The sequence below is a fragment of the Tachysurus fulvidraco genome, chromosome 4 (assembly GCF_022655615.1).
Source record: "Tachysurus fulvidraco isolate hzauxx_2018 chromosome 4, HZAU_PFXX_2.0, whole genome shotgun sequence".
In the NCBI taxonomy this organism is placed as follows: Eukaryota; Metazoa; Chordata; class Actinopteri; order Siluriformes; family Bagridae; genus Tachysurus; species Tachysurus fulvidraco.
Genome location: NC_062521.1, coordinates 14,811,575 through 14,831,367, shown reverse-complemented (window position 1 = coordinate 14,831,367; position 19,793 = coordinate 14,811,575). Strand labels below are relative to the sequence as shown.

At 38.2% G+C, this 19,793-nt stretch overlaps 1 protein-coding gene across 1 annotated transcript; it reads right to left on the bottom strand.

Moving 5' to 3' along the window:
- Positions 1–5,210: 5,210 nt before the first annotated feature.
- Positions 5,211–18,922, bottom strand: LOC113639767 (metal transporter CNNM1). Its single transcript, XM_027141864.2, has 10 exons — positions 17,417–18,922; positions 12,313–12,456; positions 10,906–11,046; positions 10,589–10,758; positions 8,675–8,774; positions 7,831–7,976; positions 7,313–7,532; positions 6,829–6,933; positions 5,868–5,978; positions 5,211–5,555 (listed from the first exon to the last, which is right to left on the bottom strand). The coding sequence occupies exons 1-10, from the start codon at positions 18,834–18,836 to the stop codon at positions 5,476–5,478; spliced, it is 2,637 nt and encodes an 878-aa protein (XP_026997665.1). The 5' UTR covers positions 18,837–18,922; the 3' UTR covers positions 5,211–5,475.
- Positions 18,923–19,793: the final 871 nt, after the last annotated feature.

The window sequence follows — 19,793 nt, the reverse complement described above, 5'->3', positions numbered from 1 at the left end:
ACTTTACTGAGAGAACATGGGAGAAATAACTTCTCAGACTATATTTTTCCACTGCCTTTAGATGTACTGATCGGCTATAAGGCTTTGCTTTAGGCATTGTCAGAATTAAACTGACAGGGAGATGCAATCTTGTGCTCTGCCAGTAGATTGTAGCTTAGTTAGTGAACTGCTTCTGCAACTCCCTGAAGCTACTGGATTGTGTGTGAGAGAGATTGTGTGGGTGTGTACTTGTGGAAAGGGGCTGGGCCCAGACGTCAGCCTGTGTCACATGTTTCTATGCCTGCAATGCAGCAATGGGTCCAAGAACACTTTCTCCAGCTCTGCTGTGTCATGTGCTCTCAGTAAAGCAGAGTCAGCTTACTGTATTGCACAACAGAATGTCAGTCCACGTGACCTGAGAGCAGCAGCACCGCAGACAGGCGCCTTTTCATAAAACACAAGATTCCAATAATTCAGTAGAAAAGGGGTTATTAATCATACACCTTTGTTATTGCTTATTACTATAAATAGCTAATTGAGGGATATCAAGGACGTGTTGTAGTTGCCAGCCTGAGTCTTTGTTTCACTGTGCTGTAAACTGATGGGATCGGTTTGAATGCCATCATCTATTCCTAGCAACTCAGAGGCACTGCAGATCTCCTGGGTGTGTGCGCTTTATGCAGACCTCTCAGTTCTCATTAGCTACAGTGTAGGTTACTGATGCTTGCTCCATGCATGCAGGACAGGAAAGGTTGTGGGTGGTGAAGGGTAGTAAAAAATGAAAAACATCATAGCAGTGCTTGACATGCAAATCATCTCCTTTTTAAATCCTTATTTATAAGTGCCATGCTACTCACCCCTGCAATATATCAGTTAGTAACACTGGCAGGCATGAACTATAACTGATATAGCATAGCATGAATACAACATGCTGGTGAATTGATGGCAGTGATATGGAAATGGCACCTTTGTTATTGTAACTCTGCTGTTTTTAAGAGACATGAATGCAACTGATCAGCGGCATGGGCAGCATTCCTAGAGTTATAAGCTAAAGGAACATAGACAGGAGTAAGCTATTCACTAGCATTAGCTGTTATTCCAAGCACAGCTTTAAAGATGGCAGAACCTTATATATTATTATACTATGTGTGAATAGTTCAGGAGTGTGTGTGTGTGTGTATATATATATATATATATATATATATATATATATATATATATATATATATATATATATATATATATACAGTATGTCACAGAAGTGTGTACATCTCTCACATTTTTGTAAATAATGTGACAACACTAAAGAAATGACACTTTGCTACAATGTAAAGTAGTGAGTGTAAAGCTTGTATAACAGTGTAAATTTGCTGTTCCTTCAAATTAACTCAACACTCAGCCATTAATGTCTAAACCGCTGGCCACAAAAGTGAGTACACCCCTAAGTGAAAATGTCCAAATTGGGCCCAGTTGGGTCTCCCCAGGGTCATGTGACTCATTAGTGTTACAAGGTCTCAGGTGTGAATGGGGAGCAGATGTTAAATTTGGTGTTATCGCTCTCACTCTCTCATACTGGTAACTGTAAGTTCAACATTACACGTCATGGCAAAGAACTCTCTGAGGATCTGAAAAAAAAAAAAAGTTGCTCTACATAAAGGTGCCGTAGGATATAAGAAGATTGCCAAGACCCTGAAACTGAGATGCAGCACAATGGCCAAGACTATACAGTGGTTTAACAGGTCAGGTTCCACTCGGAACAGGCCTCGTTATGGTCAGCCAAAGAAGTTGTGAGCATGTGGTCAGCGTCATATTCAGAGGTTGTGTTTGGGAAACAGATGTATGAATGCTGCCAGCATAGCTGCAGAGGTTGAAGGGGAGGGAGGACAGCCTGTCAGTGCTCAGACCATATGCCGCACATTGCATCAAATTGGTCTGCATGGCTGTCGTCCCAGAAAGAATCCACTTCTAAAGATTATTCACAAGAAAGCACATAAACAGTTTGCTGAAGACAAGCAGACTAAGGACATGGATTACTGGAACCATGTCCTGTGGTCTGATGAGACCAAGATAAACTTATTTGGTTCAGATGGAGTCAAGCGTGTGTGGCGGAAACCAGGTGAGGTATACAAAGACAAGTGTGTCTTGCCTACAGTCAAGCATGGTGCTGGGAGTGTCATGATTTGTGGCTGCATGAGTGCTGCCGGCACTGGGCAGCTACAGTTCATTAAGGGAACTATGAATGCCAACATGTACTGTGTCATACTGAAGCAGAGCTTGATCCCCTTCCTTCGGAGACTGGAATGCAGGGCAGTATTCCAACATGATAACGACCCCAAACACACCTCCAAGACTGCCATGCTAAAGAAGCTGAGGGTAAAGGTGATGGACTAGCCAAGCATGTCTCCAGACCTAAACCCTACTGAGCATCTTTGGGGCATCCACAAATGGAAGGCGGAAGAGCACAAGGTCTCTAACATCCACCAGCTCAGTGATGTCATCATGGAGGAGTGAAAGAGAACTCCAGTGGCAACCTGTGATGCTCTGGTGAACTATATGCCCAAGAGGATTAAGGCAGTGCTGGAAAATGATAGTGGCCACACAAAATATTGACACTTTGGGCTCAATTTGGACATTATCACTTACATTTTCACTCACTACTTTACATTGAAGCAAAGTGTCATTTCTTCAGTGTTGTCACATGATAAGATATAATAAAACATTTACAAAAATGTGAGGAGTGTACTCACTTCTGTGAGATACTATATATATATATATATATATATATATATATATATATATATATATATATATATATATATATATATACACACACACAAACAAATGTGCTTAAAAGTTTGCATACCCTGAAAGAAATATTTATTTAAGGATAGTGGTCACGTGAAGTTATTAATTATCACATAGTTGTTTGACTCCTTTTCAAAACCTAATGAACATAACTGAAGTCACCTAAACAACCTTGATCAGAAGTTGACATATCCTTGAAGGTTTGGCCACATTATAAAAACACAGGTTGACAAGCAGAGTTTTAAATGGCTATTAAAGGGAAGTTTCCACACTTGTGACTCATTGTAATTGTAATTAGTGTCTGTGCATTAATAGTCAGTGAGTTTCTCAGCTCATGAGATGATACATTGACTTGGCTGAATACTGTACCATGGCAGAATAACTGCCAATGGACCTGCATAATAAGGTAGTTGAACTTTATACTGCAGGAAAAGGATATAAAAAGATATCTCAACACTTGAAAATGCCAGTCAGTACTGTTCAAACTCTGATAAAGAGGTGGAAAATAAGAGTTTCTGTTGATACTAAGCTGTGGTCAAGTAGACCAAGAAAGATTTCACCCACTACTGCAGGATAAATTGTTCAGGATGCAAAGAAAAACCCACGGACAACTTTAAGAGACATCCAGGCTGCTCTGGAAAAAAGTGGTGGTGGTGTTGTTTCAAGTAACACAATAAGGAGGTAGGGAGGAACACAAATCATCTGCATGGTTGAGCAAGCTGTTCCTGTACCCATGCCACAAAAAGACCCAGCTTCAGTACACCAGACAGCACCTAGACAAGCCTCACATCTTCTGGAGCAAAGTCATTTGGAGTGATAAGACCTTTGGAGTGATGGAGTGAAGTTTTATAGTCACAACCATAAACGCCATGTTTGGAGAAGAGTCTATGGTGAAAAGTACACCATCCCCACTCTAAAGCATGGTGGTGGATCTGATGTTTTATGGCTGTGTGAGCTCCAGTGGAGCAGGGAAATTAGTAAAAAAAATGATGGCAAGATGAATACAGCACATTTTCAGAAAACACTGGCAGCCAATTTGCATTCTACAGCACGAAAGCTAGACATGGGACGCTCTTGGATGTTCCAACATGACAGTGATCCAAAGCACAAGGAAAGGTTGACCCTCCAATGGCTACAGAAGAAAAAATGGAGTTGAAGGTTCTGAAGCCGCTTTGGGGAGATCTCAAACATGCAGAAATTCTCAAAAATTTAAGGAACTGGAGTCATTTTTACAAAAAGAAATGGCAACTACACCACCTGAGACGATTAAAGACCTCATGCACAATTATTACAAAAAACTGCATGCCATCATTGATGCTAAAGGGGGCAATACACAGATGGACACGTGATTATTTTCTTTTTTGTTATGTTTTATTCGATTGTGCCATTATGTTATGACTTACTTATTAAATTAAGTCCTTTAAGAAACAAAATTAATTTGTTTTTCCTGCTCACTCGTTTGTTTTTTTTTTAATTGTATACATCTTAAAAATTATCCCAAGGTATGAAAACTTTTAAGCACTGTTTGTTGTTTGTGTGTATGTGTGTGTGTGTGTGTGTGTGTGTGTATATATATATATGTATGTATATATATATGTATATACATATATATATGTATATATATATATATATATATATATATATATATATATATATATATATATATATATATATATATATATATATATATATTCATAGACCAAGGTTTCTGAAGCATTTAAGTGTAATCAGGATATGGCTTTTTTTCTGTTTTTTAAATTGTGGGGCAATATTTAACAAATGCATGCTGTTAAACTTTATATTATTACACTCTTAATGTAAAACCTGTTGACTGGATGTGCTTAGACTTTTAAGCATCCTGTATGTATATGAATAATGCTCCGTGCAATCTTCCAGCACTCTAAAATTACTGATTTGGCTAAGAGCTTTGTACAAAGAGAGGGAGAGAGAGAATAACACTTACCTAATATAGGCAGCTTCATTCACTTCCCCCATATCAACACCTTGAGTAAACTATTCAACTAAATACAAGGATCAACTTTCACTTAAAGTGCTCCGTTATCACTAAACTATCTTAAACAGTTCCTGACACAGCCTTGCTAATATCTCTCAATGAAGAAACAAACACTAATTAATTCTTTTAAAGTAATACTGAAGAAGTATCATGTTTATAAAACCTGTCAGATGGCTATGTCTTGCTGTAGCTGAGATGATTAATTAAACTCTGCAGGCTTGTGCTTGTAAGCTTGTAGAGGTTTATGTGAAATCACCCCAGTGACTGGAGATGACATCATCAGCAAAAAGCCTTTAAATAGTACACAGTACTGAAAAAAGTGGTACCTTAAAAATGTAAGCACACAATGTTTGTGTCTTGAATATTTGATGTTTCCACTCCACGTCACAAAACCTGGGCTGGGAAGGCTGGGTAATGTTACTGGTGTGAGAAAGCACACCATGTCCTGATGTATTCAGGACTTTATGCAACTCAAGAGCTTCCAACATGAAAAAGCAAGATAAAATAATGACAGCAAGGTCTTATCATTCATCTTCCATAGTGGACAATTCTGTCCACATTAATCTCCTTTTCTTTTTCGAAGTCTGTCAGGATGGTTTAGGAGGTCTAGGAGGTTTCACATTGGTGGGAGATGTAGTACTGTGAGACAGACAAGGGGTGAACATATTGTTCTAATGCTAGGTCTTCACCTGGGACAGTTCACAAATGTCCTTGACTAGCTTTTCTCCATCACGTGACTTTTTCCGTTTCTTGTTACCTGGATACAGAAAACCCACCATTAATTCCTGTGCTTTAAAAACGAAAGAAAATAAATGGCTGATATTTCATTCTCATGGAAATTCTGTACAGTATTATTCAATAACACCTGACAATACATGATTATTGACAGCAGATTTCTAAACACCTCATTAAGCGAGACTCACATGATGTGTGAGTCACATGTGTGCATGAGCATGTCATGTTTGATAAAGCAATGTGTGGGCTGCAGCAGAATGACAGTGTGTGGTTGCTAAGATACTGCTGCCATCAGCAATGGCTGTGTGCGTGCATGTGTTGTTAGAATAATAACTTAGTTTGCGCAGCAACTTCTTGCCCAGGTTATCATCTGATCCATTCAGAGAGTGAGAGCTGATCAGTTGAGATGAAGACAAGCCTGATTCTTTTGGTACATCCTCAGTATCTAGGCAGAGAAAAAGAAAGAAAATACAAGCAATCGGATAGATTCTCTTCTCTACTTTTCTCCACTGAGAATAGAATCTCTATTTACAAACTTTGTTTTTGTAATCCCTGATTTAGTTGCTCCTGCTAACCTCCAGCCACAACATGCACTGCTGAGATGACTTGTGGTGTCTGGTGTCAGCATTCCTGCATGGGTCATATAAACAGAGCCTGGAAGCCATGCATCTCCCTCCCTAGCAGCATGTCAAACAGTCTTTCCAGTGTTTAACAGTTTACTTACTGATAGCTAGCCCCATTTCTCAAGAGCATCTGGTGACTACCGTCGCTGGTGTGATACAATTTGTTTTAATAGCAAGTTCAATTAATTAAAGTCTGAATATTTTTAGTGATATTTTGCAATGTTTTCATCTATTATAGGTGTCAATTACAGATGCTCAGAGGAAAATCATCAGTCCCTGTGTCACCTCATTTTGTAAATGCGGTTAAAAATCAATATCACTGATTGCTAACATTCAGCCACTCATGAAAAGCTGTACTTGTTTTTTTTTTTTGTTTTTTTTTAACAATTACCAACCAACCAATAGCTGTACTTGTCTATTAATCCTCTTGCTTGTAAATTTAGAAAGCTCCTCCGAATGCACAAACCTTCAGGTGTTTGAGGTTAGGTATGATTGAAGGATGTGATTTTAGGGCAAACAATGAAGAAGAGCTGTATTTGTTAAAAATTCTTTCATTTCAATTTTAATACAGTAACTTTGCTTTCAGACTGATTTGGATTGACTCTTCTCTCATTTCCTGGAGTAGTGATATGTCGTGTTTATGTAGAATATGATGGTGATAGTTTCACCCACCAGCCCCTTCTTTCTCCTCTAGACGCTCCGTCCTCATGTGTGGGATTTCATCCATGCGCAAAAACACTGAGTCGCTGGGGCTCTTCTGTCCATCTGATTTACTCCCTACAGGAAGAGGCCAAGTGAGGTTTAGCACATTCTCCAAATTAAACACAAAATCTGACTACAATATGGCCACTCAGTGCCTTATTTACTATAATATAATGCTGTGTTACAAAGCAGGGTTAATTGATCATAGTTGTAACGAAAATTATAATAGATATTACTTGACTAGGTAATATATATAATAATATATAGTAATAATATATAATTGAGAATTAAAAACAATAGTTTATGATTTTAACATGACTATTATTTCTAAAGCAATAACTGCTAACTAAGACAGATGCTTTAGTGATATATGTTCAAACTATTGTTTCTAATTCTCAATTATATATTTTCCACTAAATAAGGTAAATCTCATTGAAGACAGTCATGAACTCACGGACGATACGGTTCCTCTCGTTGAGCATGGAGGTGCTGTGGGGGTGTCTGAAGTGGTGTGTGTGGAGGTTTGAACGGGGAAGGGGCAGCGCAATGCTGTTGGAGCGTGTTTCTGGAATTGTGGTCCTCTCTCCTCCAGCCTGGATGTCTGCATCAGGGGTTTGAGGAGAGCTGTCCATCCGCGTAGCTGTTAGAGCATTCTGGTAGTGGTTACGAGTGACCTAAATAAGATTAATAGAGTTTATCTGTACAGAAGCAGCTAATAGCACATCACACTCTTTATATTTTCACAGAATCATTCAGTATAGCAAGACTGATTTGTCATGAGACACTGAAACAATGTTAGATCATCAAGAGAATGATGAAGAACTATCTGCAAAAGAAAAAACCTTTAGAAATTTGACTCTAACTTGTTAATATTACCAAAAAATGCTCTGAATTATCCAAGCATAGGTATTCTGTACCTATCAGTAGGTAAATATATTCCCTATGATTCTGTGTGTTTATTTGAGTGATAACCTTGATGATCTGCAGGTCGGTGAGCTGGCGAACAGTGTAGTCTGGTAGGTAAGCCCCTCCGCCTATGCTCAACTGACTCAAGCTCCCCGCATGGATGGTGGTGTCTGAGTGATTTAGTCCACTACTCCGTGATGGTGACCTGTGAACTGAATCAGATACAGCAAGTCACTTTACTGCCTGTGTTGCCATTCGTTATGACAGATAGTACTTTAACAGCTACAGAACATTTTAATTTAATTTAACCACCATCCTCCCACTCATTAATTTTAGATAAACAAATTAAAATAATAACTACATAAGTTATACTGAATGCATAGTGTGGTTGCAAAGAGCTGTAAAATTCTTCATCCCTTTTACAACTTTTTAAAATCTGCATCTACTCAATTAGTTAGACTGACAGATGGCAATGATGCAATGGTGAGCATAATGATGCTCTTTCTATATATATTTTATCCAGACTATGAGCATGAGTAACTCAGCAGTGACATCCACAGGCATTATGTGAATGTTTTTAGGTGAAGTGTAGCTCTGTTTAGCAAATTTTGAAACAAATTGAACCACAAAAAGAAAAAATAATGTTGTGCTTATTGTATTTATGCAAAAGGATTTCGAAGATCTGCTTTTTCCAGATTCCTATTTTTGTAAAATTAAAAATAATGCAACTGTGTGACATTTTTTCAAAGAACTGGCCTCTTTAATTACTCCAGTTTTCTGCCATAAGGTTTACATAGCAGTGCAATCTAGTTGCAATTGTCTTAATTATGTACTGTGTCTGGCACATCAGTTGGACCTTTGGTTAAAATATCTCATAAAAGATAATGATGTCCTAATAAACAGAGCTTACCTGTAGGCAATACAGCCATGATAGCAGGCATGCCATAGTATGTGAAAGGACCGTTTTCAAACTTCAGTGCTTCTTTTCCGATCTCTACCTCCACTCGACCCTGTAGTACAAGAGAACACCAAGCATCTTTCAAAACCCTTTCAGGCTTCAATTGTGGAAACTGAAGATAAAAAAATTCCTGTGTCGTCTGTGTTCTTTATACTACATTACCTCCAGAAGAAGTTTATTTGGACTGATAGAACTCTTAGTTTGTGACCTAGTGAACCAGCATCAGGATGTATTTATTGATTTATTGATCAGGATAAGACTTTAAAGCACTTCTATATGTTGTTCTGGATAAGAACGTCTACCAAATGCCATAACTGGAAATGTAGGAACATAAATAGAAATGTTGAACGTGAATAAAATAATCTTTTCCCCTAATCCAGCTGAACAAACTTCAACACCAGTTTACATGATATACATAAACCTACTTTCCTTAATTTCCCGATTAAATAATTCTGGCTTTCCATTGCACTGTTTTCCACCATATATGAGGTGGGCTAGGAAAATCCATTAAATGTTGCTTTGGCTGAATTTCACTTCTGCCTAAAGATGTTGTAACTGAATTACACAATAAATATTTTTCTTTTTTGATTTATGTTAAGAGAAAAACCTAAACGTTTCCATGTACATTTGGGAAATTAAGTAAGAGACTAAGAGAAGCAAACTGTCTAAATTTATCAGCAATAAATTTGCATTCTATTACACTCTATAAGACAGAGACACACACTCTCTCATTCACTCACGCTATCACATACTATGGACAATTTTCCAGAGATGCCAATCAACCTACCATGCATGTCTTTGGACCAGGAGAGGAAACCGGAGTACCCGGAGGAAACCCCCGAGGCACAGGGAGAACATGCAAACTCCACACACACAAAGTGGAGGCGGGAATTGAACCCTCAACACTGGAGGTGTGAGGCGAACGTGCTAACCACTAAGCCACCGTGCCCCCTTGTCAACTATTATTTATATTAATTCCTTGTTTATAGAGCTGTTGTATAAAAACTATTTTAACCTTGTAATTGTGCAGTTACAGTATACTGAATGTCGTCATGTCTGTGATTACCTGTGGCACTAAGCCTGTGGTTCTGTGGGAAGATAAAAGCCGCACATGCGGTATTGCTTAAATAATGGATTCTAATCTTCTACAAATGTTAACTGCTTTTCTTTAAAATATAAATAAATAAAAATAAAAATAAAATAAGGGCTATTATTCTAAACTTGGAATAACTTGGTTTGATGCGAATTCAGAATAATCTGAATAGTCTGAGTTGTCTGCATGACTAAGGCTTGTTATTTATATATATATATTTTTTCAATTTACTGCATATTAAATTCAGTGCATATGAGATAAATAAATAGCAGCTGCATTTAGACAGATTGTTCAATGGAAATAAATCTTTGAATCCAGTTCTCACTTTTGGGTGAAACCAGACTTTATCTGTGAGTGAGATATGAGCATAAGAGAGACTTTTTAGATTATACAACAGTTAGACTTCTTAGATTATACAACAGTTCGTTACACTTATTTGATTTGACAAGAGGTTAAAAGAGTGCAGATATTTAGTACAACAGCACTGGTATATTTCACTCTGCCTGTCCGTGTAAGCAGATAAATGCAGATTCCAGCAGCAGCTCATTACACTAAACTTGTTAATACACTGGCTATGGGCTGTAGGTCAGTCTTTACATAGTAAAACACAATGCTTTATCCAGCTGTAGATTCTTTGGTAACTCTTTTTGTTGACGGAACTAAAATAAACAAAATATATGTACAACCCCGCTCTTGATTGTACAATATTGCAAAAATGTCAAAATTTCACCATGTTATGATTAGAGTGCTTCCCATAACCTAGATATATTTACCTGCAAAATTAGCACAAAGTAATCAACAGGTTTGTTGCGCTGGTAGAGGTAATGCTTTGGTGATTTCTTTTTCTTCTCATCAAACTTCAGCTCCTGTACAACACTTGGATGCTTAATGAGCCTTAGCAAGATCTTTTCTGAAATGTAAGTGGACTTGAAAGGCTCCACTTCTGGAAGGAAACAGGGAGAAAAAGCTTGAGCCACTGTGTTCAGTATATTGTGTGCAAATGTCGTATAAGATACGACATAATTGTCTAATTGTACAAGCATATGTTCTTAAGCTCTTTTCTTGTTACGCTGCGTCTCATGGAAGGTACCTGTGGCCAGGAAGCGATGTGTAGCCAGCAACAGCTGAGGGGAGACCTTTACTTTCATTTCACTTTCAGAAATTTTGAAAATGGAAAAATCTTGCTGTTTCCTCTCATGGTGAGACACTCGCCTTTTAGTTCGGTTATCAGCTACAAAGACACAGGAATGCACAGAGGGAAACATGCATGAATTTCATTATATAAACTTATTTAGAGGTTAAAAAATATGCATGATTCAGCCAGTGAAAATAAACTAATGACGTATAAAAATAGAGTTTTAGAGAATGTCTGATTAAACATATTCTGTACTGATCTATTCAGTCGAACTCTGTCTAATCATGGAAAATAACTGGATATCTTGAGAGTTTACAAGATGGTAAAATTGAACTAATGTCTAGATTCAGTTTGACAAATCTGATGTTTGCAGTAACCATCCATCATACAAACAGACAAGCGTAGCACAGAGGTACAAAACATACACATTTTTATTTAACCATTAGCTCTAGCTACTATATATATACACGCACCAATATATAAACATCAAACATATCTAACATTTAATATAAAATCAGCCATAGAAAATATTTTAGTCTTTTATTTATCCTCAGTATAAGACACTATCCAGCCCATTGAAAAACAACTCTCCTCCCTTTCAGTTTATCGGACACTGCAATCCATATTCCAACCAATCCCATAAGCACTGACCAAATTACATATTTGGGCAAAATATCTTCCCAGCTGTCAGAGCAACTTTAATCCATTGATCAAAAAATAAAGAACAACCTCCAATGTAAGATACACAGCTCCCATTTTCTCTCAGTAATAGAAGACCTTTTATGGAAATGATAATAATACCAAAAATAGCAGTTTTCTGCATCAGATAACCTTTACTACTGAACGAGAATAACCACTCACAACAAGACTGCACTCATAGCCACAGCCACACACAAATCTGTAGGTTTATACACACAGACTTCTTACCATCCTTGTAAGAACCTTTCCCTGACATAATTATTAATACAGCTAATGAATGTTATGCCTATACACAAATTTATCCTTAACCCTAATAACCAAAATGAACTACCTATTTTTTATGTTTTGAAAGACTTATCTACATGAGAAAAGCATATTTCTTACTTCAATTGCTCATTTCTGACAAAATGTCTACCAAAATATAAAAACATACTGCTACATAATGTATTTGTCTTCCTTTTTGTCTTTCTTGTTATATATTCATATATCTTTTGCATTTCCTCTGTGATGTTCATTTACATCTTCATACTTTATGGGACCTCATTACATAGTGAAGTATGTATTAATGCTTAACTCAATGATGCTCTAAAGAGGGGGTAATGGTGAGCCCCCCCAAAAAACAAATAATTGCATCTAGGAATTTTCAGAAAGCATAACACTTACTGTACAAGTCAGTCTCATCCACAATCTCTGACTTGATAATCTCTTCAATAACATCTTCCAAAGTGACAATTCCCATGACCTCATAGAAAGGGTCCCCTTCTCCCTCATTGTTGACTCGCTGCACTATGGCCAAGTGGCTTTTCCCTGTTAAAGAGGATGTTAAATGTAGAAATGTATCAGAGCAGAAAAAATATTGTTAATCACAGCTTCAAAAGCACTAAAAAAATATTTATAAGAGTATATAAGAATAGAAAAATGAGTATATAAGCATAGATAATGCATTTTTGTTCAGTTGTATTTGTATTTCTATTCAGTAGAACAATTTAAACTGCAGACCTCTATAAAACAACTCAGGCTATTTCATATTGCTGCAGAAGACTGACTATGAGACATCTTATTATTTAGATGATTTAGATTACGATGATAGAAATAAATCAGCCCCAGTTCTGACTTTTGGTGATTCAGACTTACATAAACAGTGGGGAATTATGCAATGAGGTTTGGGAAGCCTGGCCCTACTGACAGATTTAACCACACCATGAACAACAACCATGCACAAAAACCCTTCAGCAAAAAAGTCTGCTTTTAAATGTGCACTCAGCTGTCAGAACTAATTACTAGCTTCCCAGAAAACCCATGAGTGTCGATGCAGCACAGTGCTGTAATCACAGCGCAGTTTTTTTAGGGTACATACATAGAATTAATTCAACTCCAGTGGGAGTGTTCAGATGGACAGATTTGGAATATCTATTCTCATAATATGATATAATCCAGTCTCTTTCACCTCAGAGCAGAAGACCACACATCAGTCTGGCCCTATGATCAAGTTTAAATCGAACAGTTCTTATATTTGTAATCGAGGTCAGACAGAGTGATGTGGAGCATTTCAGGTAAAGGGGCACATAAGGCATCACTAAGAAATCAGCCTTGAGCTAGTCAAGGGAGCTGCATTACATCACTCCTCTATTATATAACATCTGCATACGCAACAACATGCACATGCAAAAAAACCTCAAGGGAATCCACATGAAAGTCCCTGCAATTCCCTTTGCTGCTGCGCCAGCAAATAAGCTCAATAATGCTTACAGCACCAAAAGTGCACATTTGAGATGTTTGATTCTTCATTGTGGTAAAATAACAATGTGTAATAAGATAAATATGAAGGACTGCCTATTAAAAATACCTTTCAAATAATAAGAGAAAATTTGGCCATAGATGAAAAGCAAATAATGCACCATATTGTGTCTTTGGCCAGGCATATGTGATTTGCATATGGGGTTTTATTGACAAAACTTCACTTCTGATTACACTCCACTATACTAATCAAGATCATGATGAGAGTTTATGACAATAAAGATCATTGGACCAGGAAGCAATACTTGGAACATTTATGTAACATTTGAGACATCTGGAATTTCTTTTGAAAATGTCTGATTATGCTTAAGCATAGAATTATAATCATTTGCTGTCTCTTTTATGGGCTAAATGCTGCCATATTCCAGGGCTATTATAAAACTGACTATAAACTCTTTTTGACCTGTAACTTGCTCAAATGGCTGCGACGAATTACCTGCTTCAATGGTGCTGATCACTGAATAATCTTCAAAGCAAACCTACTCAAATCCTTTCCACAACATGCATGACCTCCATTGCTATGATACTTATACAGTTGTCTTTTGCATTAGTTTACATGTGCATCTGAAATATGTTAATGAAGAACAGATAACAGATGCTACAAATATCAGCAAACTGAAGATAATGGCAAAATTTCTAAAAGTCAGCCCTCTACTCTAGACATTATGATATTATTAATGGGGAAAATACTATTGTATTCCTACAAATGTCGTTGTAAACAAAGTTATTTGTGCCATAACCATGCAGTTTGAAGGAAAGACTAAAGAGAAAACCCCCATTATGAAACATGAATATTTAATTACACGTGGACTGTAGACCTAATCACAAAGAACACAATTCTGAAATCGTGACATCTTTATGTTACTAATGCATTAATAAATGATTTAATGAATTAATAAAAATATGTTGCTATCCCCACTTAGCTGTAGTAGCATTGTAGTAGCATTTAAGTGTTCTAGCACAGAAAGTGAAATGAAGGCTTATGTCTGTTTAAATTGACTTGATGCTTCTATAAAATAAACATCAATAACATGTCATTTAACCTCACAAATCAAAGTGTATTGCAAAACTTCAACCGAATCTTACACACTGTGTTTATACAAGACAAAAATATGAACTGTAATTAAACACAAAGACTGGTGCTCCAGAGAATTTAAATATTTAGGTAAAGAAGTCAAGTTAAAGCACAATTAAACATTGAGATAAATTACTTGATCAAACCACTAATCTAATTATAGATGACCTGAGAGTGCTTGAGGAGATTTATCACACAAAAAAAATCACAAGATATACTACTTCTGCAAAATACATATGCTATTAAGCCTTAGGATGCATGTAAATATGACAATAGTAGTATTTAATAATGGTTCTCATTTTTACTTACAATTTTCCTTTATTATTTGAAGATAAAATCTGTGCTTTTCAAATGGCAAAAAAATTAAACAAAAAATATTATATAATATTAAAGTGAAAACCCTTAGAAAACACAAGCATTGGTAGAATTAAGAACTGGCTGGAGGGTAGTGTGATACCATGGAGAACAGAGGGCTGAAGGGGTTTACTTGAGTACCAACTAACATGGTGGCCCTGCCATCTACTGTATGCTTCTACTGCTTATTGTTCACATGGTTCATGGATTTCAGTAACTAGGCAATGGTAAGGCCTTGGTCTATAAATAGTGGTCCAAAACAACCTGGCAAATTTGTCCCCAAGCAGAACTGCTATGTCAAATTGGTGAAAATTTTTAGCAGCCCCAGCCAGGTCACCTGTTCCTGTGGGTTTGGCCCTTTAGAATGACACAGTTGACTGCTAATACATTGCAGATCAGGAACATTTCCTGACCACAAAAAAGTACCTAGGACTTGTATGCCTTTAGTAGGAAGCTTTTCCAAAAACAGTGTGCACCTAATCAGCTAGCTCCTCTGCACTCCCTGATTTCTGCAATATTTATTCAGGGACTGCAAAACAGTAGCAAATCCTCATCCACATTAAAGGTATTATTGGTGGGTACTGCAGCATGTCAACAGCACTATGGGTGGCATCTCTTTGGGGGCTCATAAACATATTGTAAAAATAACAACATAATTCCATCCATTACAGTTCCTATTATATAGCCCTGAGAGATTGCCAGTACAATCTTAATCTGCCAATATTTTTGGTGGCATCACATTTGTAAAAAGAGTGGGAGATTTGTATGCTTTGCCAAAAAAATCACCTTGAATATGCCCATGAGGGCCAATCTGACCTCTGGTTAAACCCAAGATTTATTTCCAGGTTATACTTCACAATTTTGTAAACCAGTCAACTGATCTTCCAGCATTTCATGAAGACAAACCTGTTTCTTGATATAAGCAGCATGCTCTCTAAGGTACTGTTTAGACCAAACATAATCCATGCAATAATCCCACCAACCAGTCATCTGTCACAGAGGACATAAATGAGATCACCTTGTCTAAACAGAGACTGGATCTGTGGGTGATGGATGTATATTCCTCTATTGAAGGATACCTGCTTCAAGACCTTTTGACTACTTCTCTACGGGTGTCACTGTGCACCTTTTCCAGGTTCTACAAGGCTAACATTTCTGCTTTCAGTGGTATGAAATCAACATATTATCAGTGTTCACTGTCATTTGGGAACCTGTGTCTATGAGAAAATAGTTTAATAAGAAGGTTCCAGGAAAATATGGCTTATGGCATGCTTGTGCACATGAGCAAGATGGGAAAGTTACATACATAACTAGAATTTTGCAACACCAAACACATATCCACTCTACAACACAGAACATTTTAACAAATTTTGGATGAAGATAATCTGACATGTGCTTAAAGGAACCCATTAATTCTTACAGAAACTGTAAGAATGTCCAAAGACATTTTATTGACAATTAATGCATTAATACAAATAATGTATCATCTGCCTGGTTTTGGAAGATGAGATAACATGTTATGGTATGATAATGATATATTTATTTCATTCCATACTTACTGCAGTGGAAGACTGCTAATTTCTTTTCTATGAAGCACCATCAATTATGATGTCACTTAACCGCCCCCTCCTAACTCTAAAAGAAGAAAAGGTTGATCTTGCATATTTCATGATTTCCCTTATAATACATTTAGTGGAAGCAGAGGGGGGTAGTAGCTTCAAAGTCTAATGCTTGGGGAGCTCAGTTTGAGAGAGACAAAGTCTTCCTCACTAGAACCCCTGACATTTTATCCCCATAGCCCGAAGCTGAGATAGTGATTGGGAGAAAGGTCACTGTAGGAAGTTTAATTTGCCCTGAGGTTCTGCTCATTCAGTGTCCCGCAATGCAGATCTGGTTGTCTTTTTTTTTTTTTTTTTACAGAAAAGTAAAATACATGTGTATATGCTAATCTCTCAATTCCAATAGAAAATGTCTTTCAGCATGTATAACTATGTGCTCATATATAATAAGGCAGTAAGTTTAGTGGTTCTACTATCTACTGTGTTTCTTGAAACAGAATTAAAATCATTTCTGCACAGTAGATACCGGCAATCTGGATAAGCCAGTGTTACATAACATCCAGTGAATGCTGTTTCGCAGTTCTATACACCAGTGCATGAATTTATGCCAGATGTCAAAACAGATCAAATCTAGTTCTAGCCACAATACAGAGCTCAGATGGAATGATACTCAAAATTACTTTTGGTGCAACAGTGCGCACTAATTCACTTACTATTTCATTTGAATTCCATCTATAATATAATGCTGACTTACTGAGTTTTTAATGAAAAGCAACTCATAAATTCATCAAACTCATCCATTACATTATAATGATAAATAGGAACTTACTACATTTTGCAGCCAGATTTTTTGCAGGCATTGTGTGTAACTGTACAGGTACAGTTTTTGTTTAAAATATATCGTATATATTTGTGACACCTTATAATTAGTTCTAAGGTAAGGTATACCTCCAGTTAACTATTGCATGTTTTTGATCCTTACCTTTCTTGAACTGCTCGAGCATTGCATCAAGCTTGGTATCATTAAATACACAATGCAAAGGATGCTTGTAGAACTGTGTGATGGTTTTAAGTGAGGTACAGTCATCTGGATCAACAAAGGCCAGATCTTTGACAAACAGAATGTCAACAATGTTAGACCTCTCGTTCTCAAAAACAGGGATGCGAGTATAACCGCTCTGCATTATGTCAGACATTGTGTAGAAATCCAGGATGGCGTCAGAAGCCAGCATGAAGCAGTCATTAAGCGGGGTCAGAACATCCTCGACAGTTTTGGTCCTAAGCTCGAGGGCTCCTTGTATGATGTTAAGTTCCTCTTTCACCAGGTCATGGTAGGGATCTGTGACGCGCAGCATCGCCAGTAACTTTTCACGAGTGTAAAAGTTACTTATTTCTTGATGCAACATGTTATCTAATAGTTTGCTTATCGGGTACGTGATGGGAAAAGTGACCAGCATCAGCAACCTAGTGAGCCAGATGGTTTTAGATGCTATGGCTAGCCCGTGTCTGGATGCAACAGAATGCGGTAGAATCTCCCCAACGAAAAAGATCAGAAAAGTGCAAGCGGCGGTGGACAGAGGCGTGACTCCGAGAATCTGGCACATCCAAACAACTAAAAATGTATTCGTGAGCACGTTACACAGCACCAACGTGCAGAGGACGTAGTTGCCATGCTTGCGCACGGACTCGATCTTGCCCGCGTACTTCTGCTCCTTCTCTGTGCCACTGTTTTGGAGCACTTTCAGTTCCACGGGGTCGAGGGCGAGCATGCTTATTACAAGTCCACTGAAGAGAGCAGACAGTGCCAACAACACCACAGAAAGAGACGCCTGAAGCCATCCGTCCGCGTGAGGTGGCCGCTCGACCACCGCTAGCCAGAAGTCCCTGGACCTAAAGTGCTCCCACTTGGACCCGTCAAAGGCGCACATTGAATAATATTTGACTTTCTCACCTCGCCGCAGGTCTTTTGCCAGCAGCTCCACGAGGATGGAGCTTTGGCTGGAGGCCGACTTGAACGAACCCAGCAACTCTATGTCAGACGTTCGCGCGCTCTCTTCCACACATAAGTTCCGCTTCGGGTGCGCTTGACCCTCTCGACCCGGCTGCGGCTCCTCCACAAAAGCAATCCACGGCGCTGTGGTAGCGTCCGCTCTGGAGCTCAAGTTTCGGTTCATCCTCTGCGGCGACGCTGAGTAGTACACACGCAACACGAAGCGCGTTCCCTCGGTCGCCCTTAGAAGTCCGTTTTGCACAGATAGTGCATGACTCGTGTCCTCTGGACGAAAGCCTAACAGACCGAAGGAGTGAGCAGGAAAATGCGAGACGAGGAGAAGCAGCAACGGCAGCTGCCATGGTGCCGGGATGCAGAGCGGGAGGAAAGCATCCGCAGCATCCGCAGCCATGATGCTGAGTGGCTTTGCAGAAGGACATTGGCGAGATGTGTCACGTGGCAAGAGCTCTCTCTCTCTCTCTCTCTCTCTCTCTCTCTCTCTCTCTCTCTCTCTCTCTCTCTCTCTCACTCATACACACAAGCGCATGTAAGCTGGCACCAGTAAACAGCTGTTGTCTTTTGAACATAGCTCGAACGTTATACCTCAGCGACAATTACACACTACGACACTACGAACACGATAGGCCGTGTGTCGACTAGTAAGGTTGATATCCGCAGGAAACTGTCGATAACGAGCGATTTCCTCCAGTGATGAATAATAATACATAATATATGTTTAAAAACTGAATAAACATTTACTGAATCGGTGCGCAATTGACTTCTGGAGACAATTATGCTGAGGATCAGGTCTGCGGTGTAAGATATTCTGTCAAATTAGGTATAACGGTCAGGCATGTGCTGTGAATACACAATATGAATGTTTTAAATAACGTCGGAAATACAGAGAATATGTTTATAATCTTGGGATTAAATCACAGTGTATGCAGGGTTGGGTGTCGGTCATGCAGAGGGTAGATGATCTATGTGTCCAGAAGGTGGCAGTATTGCATCAACCCATGCTGGAAAAGTGACAATGAAAGCAGAAGTTTCTAAGTCAGACGTCAGCCAGTGCAGTTTCTAGCTCCAGACACACAAAAGTAAAAGCTGCAGCTTAGAATAAAACGAGTTTCTCGAGGGTTCTTCGCTCTGTGAACGGATTCTGCCTGGGACCTTTTGCCACACGGAAACAATATAAACAAACAAGATTTGTATATAGTTTAAGAGTTCTTACACGGAGACAAACATGTCACACTTTAGAGCTGTATAGTTAACGTTCTGTTTATATAAATTGTTTTTGTACTGTATTTGTAATTGAAAAACCTGAATGTGATTTGGGTGAAGAGTCAAATCCAAGGATTAAGGACGTTTG